The sequence below is a fragment of the Marmota marmota genome, unplaced genomic scaffold (genome assembly GCF_001458135.2).
Source record: "Marmota marmota marmota unplaced genomic scaffold, marMar, whole genome shotgun sequence".
In the NCBI taxonomy this organism is placed as follows: domain Eukaryota; kingdom Metazoa; phylum Chordata; class Mammalia; order Rodentia; family Sciuridae; genus Marmota; species Marmota marmota.
Genome location: NW_026000185.1, coordinates 692,161 through 709,201, shown reverse-complemented (window position 1 = coordinate 709,201; position 17,041 = coordinate 692,161). Strand labels below are relative to the sequence as shown.

Here is a 17,041-nt window from a genome sequence, read left to right as displayed (position 1 = left end):
GAGGACTCGGTCCGGGCGCCGGGTGCGAACCCTGACCCCGCCGCTCCTGGCCGCGTGACCTTGGGCCAGTCTCGAGCCTCTGGAGTCGCACCCGTCAAGTGCCCGGGGAGGTTCCGGTTCGCGGACGCGGCCTCGGTTCGGGGCGGGGGACGGGGACCAGGACCCCTCCGGGGTCACAGGCCTGGACCTGGAGGGGGTGGCCGTGCTCAGCCTCAGTTTCCGCAGTCGTCCAGGAGTCGAGAGGCAGCCCTTGCTTCCTGGCATGGTTTTGAGGGCTGGTTGGGCGAGAGAAGGAACAAAAAGCCCAGGACACGCACAAGTGCCCGTCATTAAAAGAACAAAGTATCACCTGGCGGAGACCTGTCCGGGGACGGCCCGCCGCAGAGCTGTGGGAGAAGCGGGAGTGCAAAGGTCCGGAGCTGGCCCCGGGTCAGACCTGCGTCCCCTCTGACCCCACCACTTAGTGGCTGTGTCACCTTGGACGAATTATTTCACATCTCTGAGCATCCGGCCCCCATCAGCAAATGGGCCCGGTGTACATCGTGTAAGGATTCAGTGCTGTCATGCGTGGAAAGCCACGAAGCCAGTATGGTCAGGAAGCAGGTGGCCACTGTCGGTGGCTGTGTGTTTAGCCCGCTAAGGTCTTCCCAGACCACCCCACCTAAAGTGCTCTCCCTACCACAATTCCTTCCTGTTAGACCTTTGACCTGATGTCATTCCTTGCATTCCTGCTATCTGCCATTATCCCATTTGTTTTTTTAACCTCTTTTCTGTCTCTTTATTAAACTGGAACTTGCAGGAGGGCAGAGACTGCTTGGTTTGTTCACAGTTGTATACCTAGCAGTTAGCACTGCCCCCCCCCCCCACACACACACAGTAGGAGCTCAGTGGGTACTGACTGAAGAGTGAGCAAATCAGAGGCAGTGACTTCAGGAAGGACCGGTACGGTTGCCCGGGAGAGGAGTGGGCAAGCCTCTGGCAGTAAGAAACAGGCGGTGTCCAGAGGGAGCACCTGAGGGAAGTAAGAAGGATGGGGTCCCGTGATGGCAGGGAACTAGAGGGAAGTTGGGGTCTGTGGCAGGGATTGGCCAGAGGGGAATTAGATGGGGGCTTTCCATTTGATCCGGGGGAAGGGAGAGAGTTATGATTTTCAGCTGTGCCGTTTCTAGTAGGGAACAGGCATTTAATGAATGTTTGTGGGTCCTGAAGAGTGGGGGACAGGATGATTTCAGAGGTGGTGGGGAGAGAAGCCGAGGAGAGGAAAGAGGTTCCGGACAAGGATGGGGGTTGGTAGGCAATCAGGAGTCTTTAATGGGAGGGCAGCTGGCAAGGAAAGGGAGTGGCTTAAGGATTTTAGGAATTTATCAAGTGGGTGGATGTGGCTGAGAAGGGGAATGTGTTTATCCAGGCCGTTGGGCCTCCTGCCAGCACCCAGATACTGAAGACTCCCCCAACTCTGCCTGACTATAGCCCTTTTAAGTTACTTTAATATTTATTGAATGCTTTTATTCTGTGCCAGTTGCTTGCTAAGGACTTCCCATGTGATATTTCCTTCGGTCCTCACAAGTCTGTGAGTTATAGGAATTTACTGTTTCCATTTTATAGAAGTGGAAACTAAGGTTCAAAGAGCTTAAGTCACTTGCCTCAAGGTGACAACAGCTGAAGAGTGTGAAAGCCGTGTTTGACTCTAGAGATTGCACTTGTTACACTGGCTTTCTGAATAAAACTTCTGGTTGTTAGTTTGGGGAAACTTGACTCAGCTGAGTCCCATCGCCAGTGAAGCATCTTTGCTGACCAGCTACCATGCCTGGGAGCTCAGAGGGTCTCAGGTTCCTTTGCAGTATCCTGAGAACTGTCCAGGTGCATTGTTTAGGTCGCTGGAAACCAGAGCTGTCTGCCCTGGATCAGCCTGATCTGTGTAATCCCTATTACAGCCTCAAGAACCTGGTGATATGTGATTGGTGTGGGGCTTAGAAGATCCCAAGGTGACTTGGGAAAAGGTGCATAAACAACTAGTGCCCACTCCTGTGCTTGCTCTTACTGTACTTCACTTGGCTCTGGTAATAAACATCTTGGGTACAGAACAGCTCATTCCCTGAGAGAGTCTGCAGGCTGGTGGGGAGACAGCTGAGGAGCCAGTGACTGTACAGTGTGTCAAGTGTTGGGATCAAAGGAGGCCCAGGGTTCTGTGGGATTCCTTCTTGGAAGCTTTCTGGAGGAGGCAGCGTTAGAGCAGAGTCCCTGAGGATGGGCAGGAGTCAGCATGTGGTGATGGAGGGGCACCATAAGCAGGACCTTGGGGTGTGTGGTCTGAACAGATGGGAGGTGGTAGTTGTAAGGAAACAAGGCTAAAGGTAGAAAGGGACTAGGGCTTTATCTGACACCTAACTTTCCTGATTGTTGGGTGACCCAGAACTGAAGGGTTTCCCAGAGCTTGGGAATTTCATTGCTGAAATTGGGAAAGTTCTGGACAAATGATACATATTGGTCACCCTACCAGTGACAGTTCCCAATGCACTCTTGCCTCAGGGCAAGAGTGTCAGCGTACATCATTATGGAGAGGAGTGGTGAAGACATTTAACATAATTTAGAATTGATTTGTTTGGTTGTTGTGGTGTTTGGCACACAAGTCATCTGGAATCCACTCTTTTTAAAATAGAAATTTTTTTTTTTTAAGAATAGTTTGAGGTTTACAGAAAGATTGAGAAAATAGACATAAAGCCAGAGACCCTTTTAAAATCAGTTTATTCTTCACAGCACTCCCAGCTTCAAACTGGAAAGAAGGTTTCCTATTAGGATTTTACTTTTGCTAAATAAGAGAAGACCATGCACCCGCTGAATTGAGTTAGTGGCTTAGTTGAGGCATACTGCAGGAGTCGAGAGGTTATTTGCTGCACATCTTCAATAGTTTGCTGCCCAGACTAGTGGCCAGGCTATGGCATTAACTGACAAATGCCCATCATCAAGCTCCTGCTGGGCCTTGTCAACCACGTTACGTATTTGGACTTCAGGCTTCGCACTCACCCAAAGAGGACTGTGGTCTGGCTGAAGTTCACAGAATGGGCCAGAGGAGGGCCAGATAGTGGGTGGCCATGCAGGGGCCCCTGTCATCTTCTCCTGTCTTATGGTGGCAGCCCGCTGTCATCTAAGTGTATTTCACGTTGATGGTCCTCTTTCCCGCTCTCACCTCACCTGTCCGTCTGTCCACACCTCGCTCTCCACACTTGAGCTTGCTTTCTCCCGTCCAGAGGCCTGCCGCCAGCCCTGAAGTACTGATGCCCCGTGGGGTTGGCCAGCAGGAGGTGACTCCTCTGTAGCTTTCCTTGTGTGTGCTGTTGATTCAGCACGTTCTTATGTTCCGTCTTCTCCTCTTGTGAGCCCTTCAGGCTTCATCCCACCTTGAGTCAGATCCCCAGGAAGTGGTCAGCACTCCTCGGCCTTGTCCTTTTGCCATCAGAAACCGTCTTAGTTTGCGTCCGCCACTCTCAGTTGTCCTAGTGCGTCTGCCAGTGGGACATGTGCTTCAAGAGGGCAGAGAGCCGCGTGGCTTGTTCAGTGTGTCTGTGGGATGCTCTCAGGGCTGGCTGGTGGTGGGTGGTCAACAAGTACTTGTCTTGGTTTCGACAGGCGAGTTCCGGCCAGCCTTTTGAACAGGTGCTTGCCTTGTCAGTGCTCACAGAACCTCTGCAAGAGCATGCTCTAGGGCTGAGAGCCCGGCCTGTGCCCTCACTCTGTATCCCAGGCCAGGTCTCACTCGCTGGCCCCGTTTGACATCTTTGGCTGGTGAGTCACTGAACCACTGAACCAACACCTTTCCCTCACCCTGAAGTCCAAGGCCAGCCTGGTGGAGCCTCTCCTGGTTCTGCCATCCAGAAGGCTGGACACTGACCAGATGGCGGTTTTCAAGGCTCAATGTGGGATCGCTGGGAAATGGCAGGAGGGTCTCTACCCTGATGCTGAGTAGGCTAAACAGACTGAGGCCTGTCCTGCCCCCCTACCCCCACCCCATGCTCGAGACATTGCTATTTGGAAGTCGTGTCTGGTCCATAGGCCTCCTGCCATTCTGCTTATCTTTTCTCACACTCTAGCTTGAATATGAGTTCAGGGTCTGTCTAGGAGCACCCTAAGATCCTTAGATGCATATTTTGGTACAAGTCATAAAACCTGTGGCTATCTTAAGAAAATGCTGTCACTGAAGACTACTGGAACCTAGTGGGGCTTTGCTAACTGCCATGGTTTAACTTGTGAACAAAGCAACTCTCTTGAGAAAGCAGGGTTTGGTGAGGTGGGATTCGTTTGTGTCCACAGTCCTTGGTGGTAAACCTCTAGTGTGCTGCTTGTGTGTTGGCAGCATGCTGCAGTGTTTGAATCTCCAGGCATTGCAAACTCAAGCTCAGCTGGCAGTGTAGAATTTGCTGATGTGCACGGGTCTCATGTTGGGCTGCACTTCTGCAGAGTTTCTCTTGGGAATGTGGTGGTGCTGACTTCCAAAGAAATGCAGTAGAGTCAGTTGTGAGGACTCCTTACAATCTGCTATGCATTTTCATGCCTTTTTGGTTTGGTTTTCTTGTGTGTTAGATATTTGTATTTTCATGTAAGTGCTTGGCTAGTGAAACCATTTTGTTGTTGTTGTTTTTGTTTAACTCCATTGTTTGCATTTTATCCACTAGAATGGTTGCAAACTGGAGGTCTGGAATAGACTGCACAGCTCTAGTCCTGGCTGCAACCTGTTTGGATGATGATGATGCTGCTGCTGCTGCTGATGATGTTTGGATGATGATGATGATCATCAAAATGAATATACTCAGAGTTTGAGAGGAATTTTTTTCATCTTAACAGTTGTTAACCTTGTAAGAGAAAAATCTTAATTAGCTGTAGTTAAGTGTCAAAGGCAATCTTCTGTCCTCTGAAATTTATCTGAGACAGGGACTCAGCTTTGCACGTGAAGCTTGTCATTGCAACATTGTTGATCATCAAAGCAATTATGAACCTTAATGCCCTTCAGAAGGTAGGTATTGTGCTTGTCCTCTCTGTGGGGGTACTATATAGCCATTCCAGATATTTGCAAACATTTGCTAATAGCAAAAATTCTTTTATTTTAGCACCAAATAGGAAAAAATTATGGGCATGGTAATGAACTTACCACATGAACCCCACTATGTAAATATCCACAGCAAAGAAAAATATAAGTATGGGTCACCACTGGACAGTAGCATACCTGACAATTTCCATTTCTCTCTGCCTCTTTTTTGTTATCAAAATTTCCAGCCTTTCTAAAGTGTATGTTACATTTCTGATCAGAAAGTTATTGAAGTATTTTTATCTCTGAGATGGTTCAATTACTTCATCTCCCAAAGCTCTGGGATGAGATGCAGTGTTAAAATAATAAATCTTAATTCATTCACCTTTTTCCTCCCAATACATTCAGATAAGTGTATATTGAGGATCTTTACCTAAAACAGTGTGCTAGGACATTATGGGGACAGAAAGAAGAGCAAGATATAGGTGGAACCGTCATAGAGCTTCAGAGCTGAAATCTACTAGGTGTTTCTATATCCCAGCAACAGCCACACAGAAAGTGGGCATGCCTTCCCAGCTACTCTGAAGGCTGAGGCAGGAGGATTGAAAGGTCAAAGGCAGCCTGGAAACTGGGCGAGACCATGTATCAAAATAAAATTTAGAAAAGGCTGGGGATGTAGCTTAGAGGTAAAAGGCGCCTGGGTTCAATCCCCAGTATCCACCTCCCCTGCCTCCACATGCACACAAAGGACATCAGCTACCTAGGAGTCTTAACGAAGGGTATGTGAGGTCCCTATCTAGAAACTCAGAAAGAAATGCTGTGACTGTCATGTCACACTATTGCAAGGATGTCAGTTCTCCAAATTTAGCTATCGATTTCAGGGCAATCTCAAGGGAAATCTTAGTATTTTTGGGAAGGTGATTATTTTAATACTTATGTTTTAGTTTTAGGTGGATACAATATATTTACTTATTTTTTTTTTTGGTTTGCTTTAGTATATTGAACATCTTTCTAAAAAAAACTATGAGAAAGCCATTCTAATTCAGTGGAAGAGATGCTGAAAGATTCAAGATTAACATCCATTATTAGCAATGTAAAATGGAGGGAAAGATCCGTGAATTGGGCTCGTAGGATTCTGCCCCCATGGGAGATGAAAGGGTCAAGCCGAAAGCCATCAAGGGGAAAGATGAAGAAAGATGGGCTCACAGAGCAGGGGTTTCTGGCTAGAAGCTGTTCCTTGCTCACTGTGTCAATATTTTCTCCCAGCCCCCTCAGGCTGATTCTTTAGGCTAAGATGGTGGAGATGGTGTTTGCTGTAGTCGAGAAAGAAAAGTGGCGGGCTGAACCCAGGGGTAGTGCTGAAAAACTACCCGAGTCACGCTTGGCTCAGGCTTCTCCAGGGAAGATGGACAGAGGGAAAGGAGGTGCTGGCACCAAGCGAGGGCTTGGTGCAGGGCTCTGGAAAGTTCGGAGGAGCTGGAGGCCCAGGTAGCAGGACACACCTGGATAGCAAGGAGAGAGAGTCTGCAATGCTCATACAGCAGTCCAAACCCTATCTTGCATAAGCAGATGGAGTCTGACAAAGACTTGCCCTAACCTGTCTCCCATGTGGGAATGACCTAGCCCTATTAAGCCCTTGGTGGGCGGCCTGGGAGAGCGGGGGTCAGGGTAGCCCAGTGTTGGACAGGACACCATGGGAGACAGACCCCATGTGGTTTCTGGCTCATCTCCATCTCTCAACGCTTTTGGACATGCACACAGCTGAAGGAGGTCTCCCTGGCGGAGAACTTTGGGCAGGGGTGGCAGGGTGGGGGTGGGGACTGCCTTGAGAAAGCAGCTGAGGAATGGAGGGATCGGGATTTCCAGAGACTTCAGAGATGGTGCCTGGTCTGATAGGAACCGTGATTCAATGCTGCTCCGACTTGGGGCTAATTTGTCGAATGAGGTAGTTCCATCCTGACCTCTCTGGGCAGGGTTGGTCAGGGAAGGTAGAAAACAGGCCTTCCCAAGACCCTCAGGGATGAAAAGTGGCCAAGAAAAGCCAGATTTGGGCTCCCAGAATGCAATGAGAAAAATAGAGAGAGGGCCCTAAAGGATTCTAGGTGCAGGCTGAGCTGACGGCGCCTTCTATCCATGACTCTGATCCTGACATTCATTGGCTTGGAGGCAGAGACAGCCCTTCCCTGATCTTCCAAAGCCCCGGGAGATAAAGGGACCAGGTGAAGGATGGGCTTTGGGGCATCCAAGGGCACAAGTATGTGACGGCCACCCCTATGGAACTCAGCAGGGACCACAAAGTTGCAGCCTCAGTTTGTTCTCAGAGCAACAAGCACGGCACGGGGTTTGGGGGGGCTTCAGTCTTGGAGACAAGGGCGGGGTTGCAGGTCTGTCTTCTTGGCCTGGGAATATTTGAGATTCCCCAGCTAGGCCATCCAGATCACCCTTCTGGAATTGCCAGCTCTCTCCTCTCTCCTCAGTGGACAGGAGAGTCGGTGGGAGGGCAGCTTCACCCAGCAGGAGCCACCACCCCCTCTCCACGGGACCCCCAGCCCCTCTCCCGGGCAGGACCCCTGGGGCCGCACAGGCGTGTCTAGATCTCCATGTCCACGGGGCGAATGTTGCCCGTTTTGTGCTCTCTGTCTTTGGCCGGGTCCACTTTTCGAAGCGTTGGTCCACAGGCTCGACTGTGCTTTGGTTGAACATGTCTGTCTCCTGCCGCGGCTGTGTGTGCTGACACAGATGTTGCCGGACCATCTCCAGCCGCTCCACCTCCAAAGTGGTGGTCACCATCTCTTCAAACCACTTGGACTGCGCCTGGTTGTAGAGGTCCACACAGCGCTTGAGGTCGTCACCAGCCTGTGTGGACTTTCTCTGTGCCTTCTTGATGTCCTCCTCTGTCTTGTTGCTCAGCTTGATCGCCAGCTGCTGGGTCTTCATCTCCAGGTCTCTCTGCCACTCTGTGAGGGCTTTCCGGGCCTTCTCCACCGAGGCGGAGCGGCTGGCGAGCTGCTTGCGGAGGTCAGCGATATGGTGGTCACACTTTTTCATGTCTTTCTTGAAGTTCTCGCGAAAGTTCATTAGGGGCTTCTCAACCTCGCTGTGAGGCTTGGCGGAGAACTTGAGGTGAACGTCTGCTTCATCTGCCAGACTCTTCTTCCCCTGGGCCCAGGCTTCTCCCAAGGAGCCTTCCTCCTGTGCAGCCAAGGAGTTCTGAGAGAGCTTAGCCAGGTTCTCTGCATATTCTTCCTCAACCTTTATCCTCTCTCGGACGAATGCAGACGTTTCTTTCTGCATTCGTTTGCCCTTCAGTTGCTTTGGGAGCAGCAGTTGGAACCCAGCCACCGTGCCATTGCCTTGGGGGTCCTTCTTATCAGCCCAGAAGTAGTCACAGTAGCTCCACTCGGTTGGCTTTAGCAGTTGCTGTTCAGGCATGGTGTCTGGGTGAGGAAATGTCACGCAATTTATCATCTTCTCTGTGGGGTCAACTTTATTTTCAAGATTAAATATTTTGTCTTCATTGCCTGAGGTTCCATCTTCCAAATGGTCTTGTCTGTGGGTGATACTTTCCATTGAACTTTTAAGTTGGTTTAGTGATTCCTTCCCTTCAATGATTTCTTCTTTATTTCTTCTCAGGACCTCTGATATATCTTTACAGAAGTGATCTTTCATCTCCTGAAGAGATTCTGTTATTTTACTGCAAAACTCCTGTGCCTGCTCTCTTATAAAATTCTTTAAGTTGTAGTACATTTTTTCTAAATACATCCTCAACTCCTTCTCTGATATTTTTTCAATGGATTCTCTTATGGGAGCAGCTTGGTTTGTTTGGAGCACTTTATTCGCTTGTTTTTTCATTTTGTTTGTGCGTCTTCCCATCTAGCCAGGTGGTTCTGAGGCAGGATAGTTTCTACTCTGTCGATTTGAAGTGTCCCTGAAGGTTTCCAGAAACTCACAGATCTAGGCTCCGGTTACTGCAGGCTCTGCCACACTGCAGGACCCAGAAGGCTCACCAACCGAGGGCGATGGAGGAACTCCTGGAGAGAGAGAGCCAATATCTTTATTTTTTATGTGGTGCTGAGGTTGGAATCCAGTGCCTCACAGGTGCTAGGCGAGCGTGCTACCACTTGGGCCACAACTCCAGCCCTGGGAAGGTGATTTTAAAATATATCTGAAACTGCAAAGAGTTTAGATGGCCAATAAAAACCAAAAATAACAAAACAAAACAGAAGAAGTTGGAGGACATACATTACCACCTGGCTGGTTTATTATAAAGCTTCAGTAATTAAACAGCATGGTGTTGGCACAAGGACAAACAGATCAATGAAACTAGAGCATCCAGAAAGGGACTCACACATGCAGCACCTGATTAATGACACTGGAGTGCAGTAGAGAAATGAGGGCCTTTCAGCAGGGTGTGGGGTCAGATCGACCACCACATAGGGAATGGCAATTTGGGCCCATACCTTACACCATACACAAAAGTCAGTTCCAGATATACTCTGAGGCAAAATGCAAAAGGTGAAACATTATTAGAAGAAAATAGCATTTTTTCATGAATTTGGAATAGGTAAGGATTTCCTAATCTTGCTATAAAGAAAACACTGTAAAAGGGAAAGATTGATAATTTAGACTGCATTAAAATTAAGAGCCTCTGTCATCAAAACACCATTATAAAGAGAATGAAAAGGAAGCCACAGCCAGAGAAGATATTTGTGACGTGTATCTAGCAAAGGGCTGGAGCTGGGGCTGGGGCTCAGTGGGAGAGCGTTGCTGGGCATGTGTGAGGCCCTGGTTCCATCCCCAGCACCAAGAGGGAGGGAGGGAGGCGAGGAGCACTTGGACTAAGAACCTGGACAGGGTCGTGGGTAGGCCCCTCTCCAGAGGATGTCAGATGTCCATAAGCGCATATTGAATGGCCTTGGTCTTCACGCAGTGATGTCACCACCCACCAGCAGAATGGGTCCACTGAGAACGCTGAAGAACAGCAGACGTGGACAGGCAGCTCTCAGATGGTGCTTCCTGACTAGGGAGCTGGGTGGTCACTGATGGTCCCCAGCCTCAGGTACTATTTTGGCTTGTGCAGTGATGGCAGTGGGCATGTCCCCGGGTCACTGTGAATCTGAGGGTCGGTGTCAAGCCCTTTTTCAGTGCCAGGCCCAGCAGACTTATTGAATATTCTCTTCAGAACTCGCTCCCCACCCTGTCTCTGTCCTAAAGGCCTCCTGGCAGCAGTTATACTAGTTTTTGTTTGTTTTCTTGGAGATTTGTCAAAGCAACAACAACAACAATGACTAGTACTTGTCCTACACATAGTAACTGCCAGTTATCTCTTACTCAGTCCTCCCAACACCGCCATAGTAGAGAGGTGCTGATGTATTCAGGTGCCATTGCTGCTCCCACTTCACAGCTGAGATAACTGAGGCACATCGAGATGACGGAGCTTGCTCAAGATCATCTAGCCGATAAACGGCGCAGCTGCACTCAGACCCGGCAGGCTGGCACCATGTCTGTGATTAACCTGAGTACTGCACTGCCTCTCCAGAAGCTACCTAGACTGCACACTTCCTGCTCTGACCTCCCCTCACAGTGTCTCCTTGAGGTCTGCTTTCCCTGACCTTGATGAGCCTGAGTGCACCTTCCTAAGCCCTGGAATATTACTGGTGTCATCCAGGAAGGATGTTAATAATGGCCCCATCATACTAACCACAGTTTAATAGTGATAGCAGCTACCCTGCTTCTTTGGCGTGCTCACCATGTGCCAGGTGTCGAGCTTGGCTCTTTCTGCACATATTGAATCTCTGAAACAGCCCAGTGATGGGACTCCACCTGTTGCCACTATTTTATAGAATCCAGGTTGCTGAGAGGTGAGATGAAGTGCTTTGTCCAGGCCCACAAGTTAGGAAGTGGCAGCACCGGGGATCAAGCCTGAGTCTGTTGGACTCCAGAGACCAAACTCTTCACACCAGTCTGTGCTGTCACATGCTGGGTCTGGCATTTGGACCCTAGCCTATTTTAGCTTGTATGCTATGATCAAATGTAGGTTATGAAGACCATCCCCTGCCCCATTCAGCATTTACTGAGTACTCACTGGAGTACTAAATATTTTGGAGTGTACTGGGATAACCAAGATCAACAAGATGATGTTTCAGACCTTGAACTCTAGTAAAGGAGGCAGGTCATTGTGTGATATGTGCAGTAGCTAACACCCAGGTGCCAATGAGGAGGGACCAGGCACATCTAGAGGGGTGAGGGCAAGGGGGCCTTCTTTAAGGAAGTCATCACAGGAGGCATGGAGCTGGGCTTTGAGAGGTGAGCAGGAGTGTCCGGGCTGACTGGGCAGCAAGGGCACAAAGCCAGTCTGCTGCAGTCAGCCTGGTCCTAAGACTTGAACCTCTTTGGCAGCCTTCAGAACAGACACCCTCACCTAGGCCACCACCTCATGTCGAGTCAGGAGTGTGATATATGATGCTAATGAACATGTGTCATTTACACAGAAGAAAATTCCAGAGAGGGAGGATCCGTCCCTCTCCCTCACTGCCACAGTAAACAATGCTTTGTCACTGACAGGGTGTTGGGCATTCTGTGCATTTCATGGAGAGTGTCACTGATATCCACAGCAGGAGTGATATGGTGGCTGTCATACTTGAGAGGGGTCTGGGACTGTAACTCAGTGGTAGAATGTGTGCTTAGCCTGCTTGAGGCTCTGGGTTCCATCCATAGCCCTGGGATGGGGTGGGGGAATGACAAAACAACCCATAAATACTTTAGTGGGCTGGGGTCCTGCCACCTAGGAGCCTGATTGAATGGGGCTAGAGTAAGGAGCACCTTAAGTAGGTGGTACAGGAGGCCTGGGAACCACAGTCTGGAACTCTTTGAACGTCACAGGGCAGATGTACTTGAAGTGAGAGAGACCCCGTAGGTCCAGGGAGTCCAGTGCTGTGGTGTTACCCTGTCACAAAGGGAAACTTACTTGTGCCCCCACATGTGGCATTGCTGGTAGATTTGGGCACAAATGGTGAAGGATTTATATTTTTGGAGAGCCACTTATTGCGTTTTAAAAATTATCTGCAGTTTTTGATCCAGTTAGTTGTTTGGTTATACCATGTCTTTAAAGATAACATACAGCAACAATATTTTTTACTTTTTTGTTTTTGTGGTGCTGAGGATTGAACCCAGGGCCTTGTGCATGCAAGGCAAGTACTCTACCAACTGAGCTATGTCCCCAGCCCCAAACAGCAACAATATTAATTAGTAAAACCCAGCCCTGTGCAAGCAGCAGGTGGTTCCTAATTTTCCCATCTGCAAGGTTCTGCCTCTCTGTGCCCTCCCATTTTTAGAGACTGTAGACAGGACAGTCCTATAAAATCTCTCACCAGCCCCGTCCTGATCACCAAACTAGAGAGAGCTATAAAGAAACATCAGGAGGTGACTTTTCCTGAGTCACTTCCTCTTCCGTCTGCTTTTCTTTCCCAGGCCTCAGGCTTCCTTGACCCATGAATTTCCCTGGACCTGTGTGGTCCCTTGAGAAGCTCTGGTAGATGCACTCCCGGGGCGTCAGGTCAGGCTGCTGGTCCCATGCTGCCCAGGACTGGCATTGCTGGTTCTCTTGGTTGTCCTCTCTGCCAGCAGGGAGGCCTGGAGGAGTGACCTGTGTCTTCCTGTCTGGGCTGGCATTGACTTCTAGGCCCATGTGGCAGAAGGACACTGCTGTAGCCTCTTAAGCCCACTCAACTCTGAATTTAACAGTCTGTGCTCTGCGAGTTTGACCATTGTCCCTGGACTGCGCTCATTCTGTTTTAGCCTTAAGTTCTAATGGGCCTGCTACACTGTGAGAGGGATTATCCCAAGGGTAATTTTTTTTTTTTTTTTGGTACCGGGAATTGAACTTGGGGACACTCAATCACTGAACCTCATCTCCAGCCCTATTTTGTATTTTATTTAGAGACAGGGTTCTCACTGAGTTGTTAGTGCCTCCCCGTTGCTGAGGCTGGCTTTGAACTCGCAATCCTCCTGCCTCAGCCTCCCTAGCTGCTGGGATCACAGGTGTGCGCCACTGCACCTGGCCAAGGGTAATCTTCACTGCACAGGTTTTTTTGTCCCAGTAGCTGGCTTTGGCACCCATCTCTCTGAGTCTCTGATGCCTGTCCTGTGTTAGACATTTGGCCTGAGCCCTATGTCTCCACCTGCATCAGAATCAGCAGGGAGTGTGCTTCCCTTTGCATCCAGATTCCTCCTGTCCGGCCTGCTTTCCAGGCAGTCCTCTTGTACGCTGAAGTTTGAGAATGACTGTCCTCAAGGGTTTGAGGATGATTTTGCCTCAATTTAATAGTAGTTGTCCCTGTTGTTTAATTTGCAAAGCGTAGCCTGCCATTTTTCTTGGGTGAAATGTGTCTAATCTGAATGTCAAATTGTGCTGACTGTTGTCTCCAGATGTCACTAATGGGCTTTGGGCCTGGCTTTCGTGTTGGCTGGTGACCTTTCTTTCTTCCTTTCTCTTAGGTATCTGTACCACGTTCTGACTAAGAACACCACCGTCACAGAGCAGAACCGGAACCTGCTGGTGGAGACCATCCGTTCCATCACCGAGATCCTGATCTGGGGAGACCAGAATGATAGCTCTGTATTTGAGTAAGGGTTTCTAGTGCTTGTTTTTGATTCTTCCTCTTCCTTTGAATGTTTTTCCAAACGTACACCATGAGTCATTCCTGATGAGGCCAGAACTTGACGCTGGTTTAGTCTTGCCCAGATCTTTCTCTATAAAACATTCTTTAGACACAGTAGAAGTGCAAGCCCCAAAGGGGGAAGTTATGGAAATGAGTGACTCCAGAAAACCCCAAAATGTCATGAAAAATTTTCCAAGAAGCCTGATTGTCCCATTAAGGGAAGGAGAACATGTGCTGAGTGTAGCCTGGCCTGGAGGAGCCACCAAGGACCCGTGAGGGCCAGGCACAGTGCCGAGCTTTGAGGACACAGTCCAGGGAGCTTCCCTGCCCCCGGCGGAGGCCCTGTTGGTGTCCCCATTGTTGCTTAAGGCCGTGGAGCAGGTAGGTGGTGAGGGAGGCCAACACCAAGCCCAGGAGGGCTGTCTCCCCTTTCTGCACTTTCTAAATGAGCAGTCTCAGGCCAGGTTTCTTGTCTTCTGAGCCTCAGTTTCCTTATCTTTAAAGGAGAAAAAGAAAGTCCCCCGTCTGGTGTCTGGTACAGAGCAGGTGCTCATGGATGATGATGATTGATAGAAATAGGTGTGCCTACTAGACAGTTAGAATGCAAAGACTAAACTATGAACCACCTCCCTGTCTCAGCACAGAAGGATTTGGGATTGGTTACAGCCACCATATACATATTCATTCTCAAATGTGTATATATACAAACATGTTCTCAAATATACATGCATGTATATTCATACATAATATGTGTACATGCATGTGAGTGTGTGTGTGTGTATATACATATATATGTTAAACATACACGCATTCTTAATTATAAAGGCCATTTTTATATTTATTCTTTAAAAAATACTTATTTTTTAGTTGTAGTTGGACACAATACCTTTATTTTATTTATATTCATGTGGTGCTGAGGATCGAACCCAGGGCCTTGCACATGCTAGGCGAGTGCTCTACCGCTGAGCCACAACCTCAGCTCCAAGGCCATTTTTAAAACCTATTTTTAAAAAAGGTATTTCATTTCCAATCTGGCTTATTTGTTATCCTGAGTTGATTTTCAGGACAGCTTTATCTTTTAATCCATAAAATCTCCTTGTGAAAAGTGCAAAGCTAGGACCCAGGCCATGATCCCTAAAGGAGAATGTGGGGCACTGCTTATAAGTGGGACTGTCTCCCCTTAGGTATCCATGGGTAATTTGTTGGGTGTTTATAGCTTTTTGCACATGAGAGAGAACATTGGCATAAAGGTTAGCAATTATGTCTCCTTGACCAGCTCAGAGAAGCTACTGAGCTCTTGGAGTGCAGCGATTCTGCACTAGCAACTCAGTGAAATCCCCAGAAAATCTTGTTTTTAATAAATTTTTAAATTTAAGTGCAATATTATAGAAAAGTTGGCAGAGGTAGTGCTGAGAGTTCCTGTATGCCCCTGACCTGGTTTCTGTCTTGTTAACGTTTCCTATCACTAGGGAATGTTTGTCACAACTAAGATGTTAAGCTTGGCACATTACTTTAAGTTCAGACTTGAGTTTACCAGGTTTTTGAAAACCTGAGAGTGTCGGTGATACTTGGAAACCACTGATTTACACCAGCTGAAGGGAAGGTAGACAAAACATGGCAGATGACAGAAATCTCTGAAGGGCAAAGTGCATGGCATTTATACAGGCACACAGGTTCCCAGATCAGAGTTGAGAAAGCTGTCAGCATTTTTTTAGGTTCATATTTATCCATTCATTTGCTCTTCCACGTATTCAAACAGAAATTATGTGGCGCTGAGGAAGTGTCAGGCCCCTGATCCCACCACTGAGGAGCTAATGGTCAGGGAGCAGAGACACCCAGAAGTAAGTCACTAGCTGACACGTGACAGCTGGGATTTTGGTGAATATTCCAGATAAAGATTATCACAGAACACATTACCAGAAACATCATTTTCTTCCTTTAGAAAAGACACTAGGGGTTCTACTAGGGGGTCCTGTTTCTAGCATGAACCTCCAAAAGCTGGTGCCCCAGGCCACATGCAGGCAAGTGCCCTGTCCAGAGCAAGAAAGGCATAAGGAAACGAGGGGGCTGGTGAGGGTCCCTCCAGCATGTCAGCACCTTCATCTTCATTAACTACAAACTTGCCAGCTTTGGAACCCAAATTCTTATTAGTCTTCATTATCTTATCCCTCTGCGGGAATTCCAATTACTGATTTTCTTAACAGTCAAAGATAAGGAGAGCAAAGGAAAGAGGGTTGGTAAGGAGCAGTACGGTCACAGGATGTGCAGTGGAGAGGGCTGCGTGTTGGGATTGCGGGTGGAGACGGCTGTGTGATCACTTAGTGGGCAGAGCTTGTTCCCATTCTGTCGGAAATCTAGCTCACCGCGTCTTGAATCAGCACTGTTCTTACCTTCTGGGGAGAAAGGTTTCTGAGCTGAAGGGTTGCGCAGTGGCCTGAAGGAAGATGGCATCCTGGGAACTGGACAGGATGGAAGCCGTGGCCCTGTGGTGGTGTGACCTGGTGTCCCTGCTGATGCTTCTGGGGGGCAGGGTGCAGGGCTGGGAATATCACCAGAGGATGCTTTTGGTTTCCACTTATTGAAGCAAACCACTGACCCTTGCTCATTCTCTCCCCAGCTTCTTCCTGGAGAAGAACATGTTTGTTTTCTTCTTGAACATCCTGAGGCAGAAATCGGGCCGCTATGTGTGCGTTCAGCTGCTGCAGACTTTGAACATCCTCTTTGAGAATATCAGTCACGAGACTTCACTTTGTAAGGATATTGCTTGACATTTGCGTCTGTCAGCAGGGTGTAGCTTAATATGGTTTTTGTATATCTGTGCTTGCTGTATATTAGTCTGTCTGGGCTGCCCTAACAGAGTACCAAAGCCTGAGGGCTTAAACTATAGATTGGTTTTCTCACAGTTCTGGAGGGTAGAAGTCTAAGTTGAAGCTATCATCAGGGTTGGTTTCTGGTGAAGGCTCTCTTCCTGGCTTGCAGATAGCCACTGTCTTAGTCTGTTTGCTGTTGCTATAACAAAATACCTAAGACTGGCTAATTTATAAAGCCAAGGTTTATTTTGGCTAATGATTCTGGAAGCAGAGAAGACCAAGATTGAATGGAGACATCTAGCATGGGCCTCATACCCCTCAACTTGGTGCAGAAAATGCAAGGGTAAGAGGCACATGTTAAAGGGAGAGAATGTTTGCTTTGTAACCTGCTCTTGAGGCAGCTGGTCCAGTCCCTGAGAGCCAGAACTCAGGGGAGAAAAGCATGAAGCTGTTCCTGAGGGCTCTGCCCCGTGACCTAAACGCTCCATGCCAGGCTTCCCCTCCCAGCACTGCCACCTAAGGGAGTTAAGATCCAGCACATGAGCCTTTGG

The 17,041-nt window shown here is 48.5% G+C and overlaps 1 protein-coding gene and 1 pseudogene across 1 annotated transcript in view; one reads left to right on the top strand and one right to left on the bottom strand.

Moving 5' to 3' along the window:
• Clec16a (C-type lectin domain containing 16A) overlaps positions 1-17,041 on the top strand; it is a 186,260-nt gene that overhangs the window by 6,410 nt on the left and 162,809 nt on the right. Inside the window, exons 2-4 of the mRNA XM_048790048.1 lie at positions 11,451-11,460; positions 13,519-13,645; positions 16,298-16,431. Coding sequence (XP_048646005.1) covers positions 11,457-11,460; positions 13,519-13,645; positions 16,298-16,431 — 265 coding nt within the window. The 5' untranslated portion in view covers positions 11,451-11,456. The remainder of the gene's footprint in view (positions 1-11,450; positions 11,461-13,518; positions 13,646-16,297; positions 16,432-17,041) is intronic.
• LOC125612292 lies at positions 6,407-8,981 on the bottom strand (annotated as a pseudogene).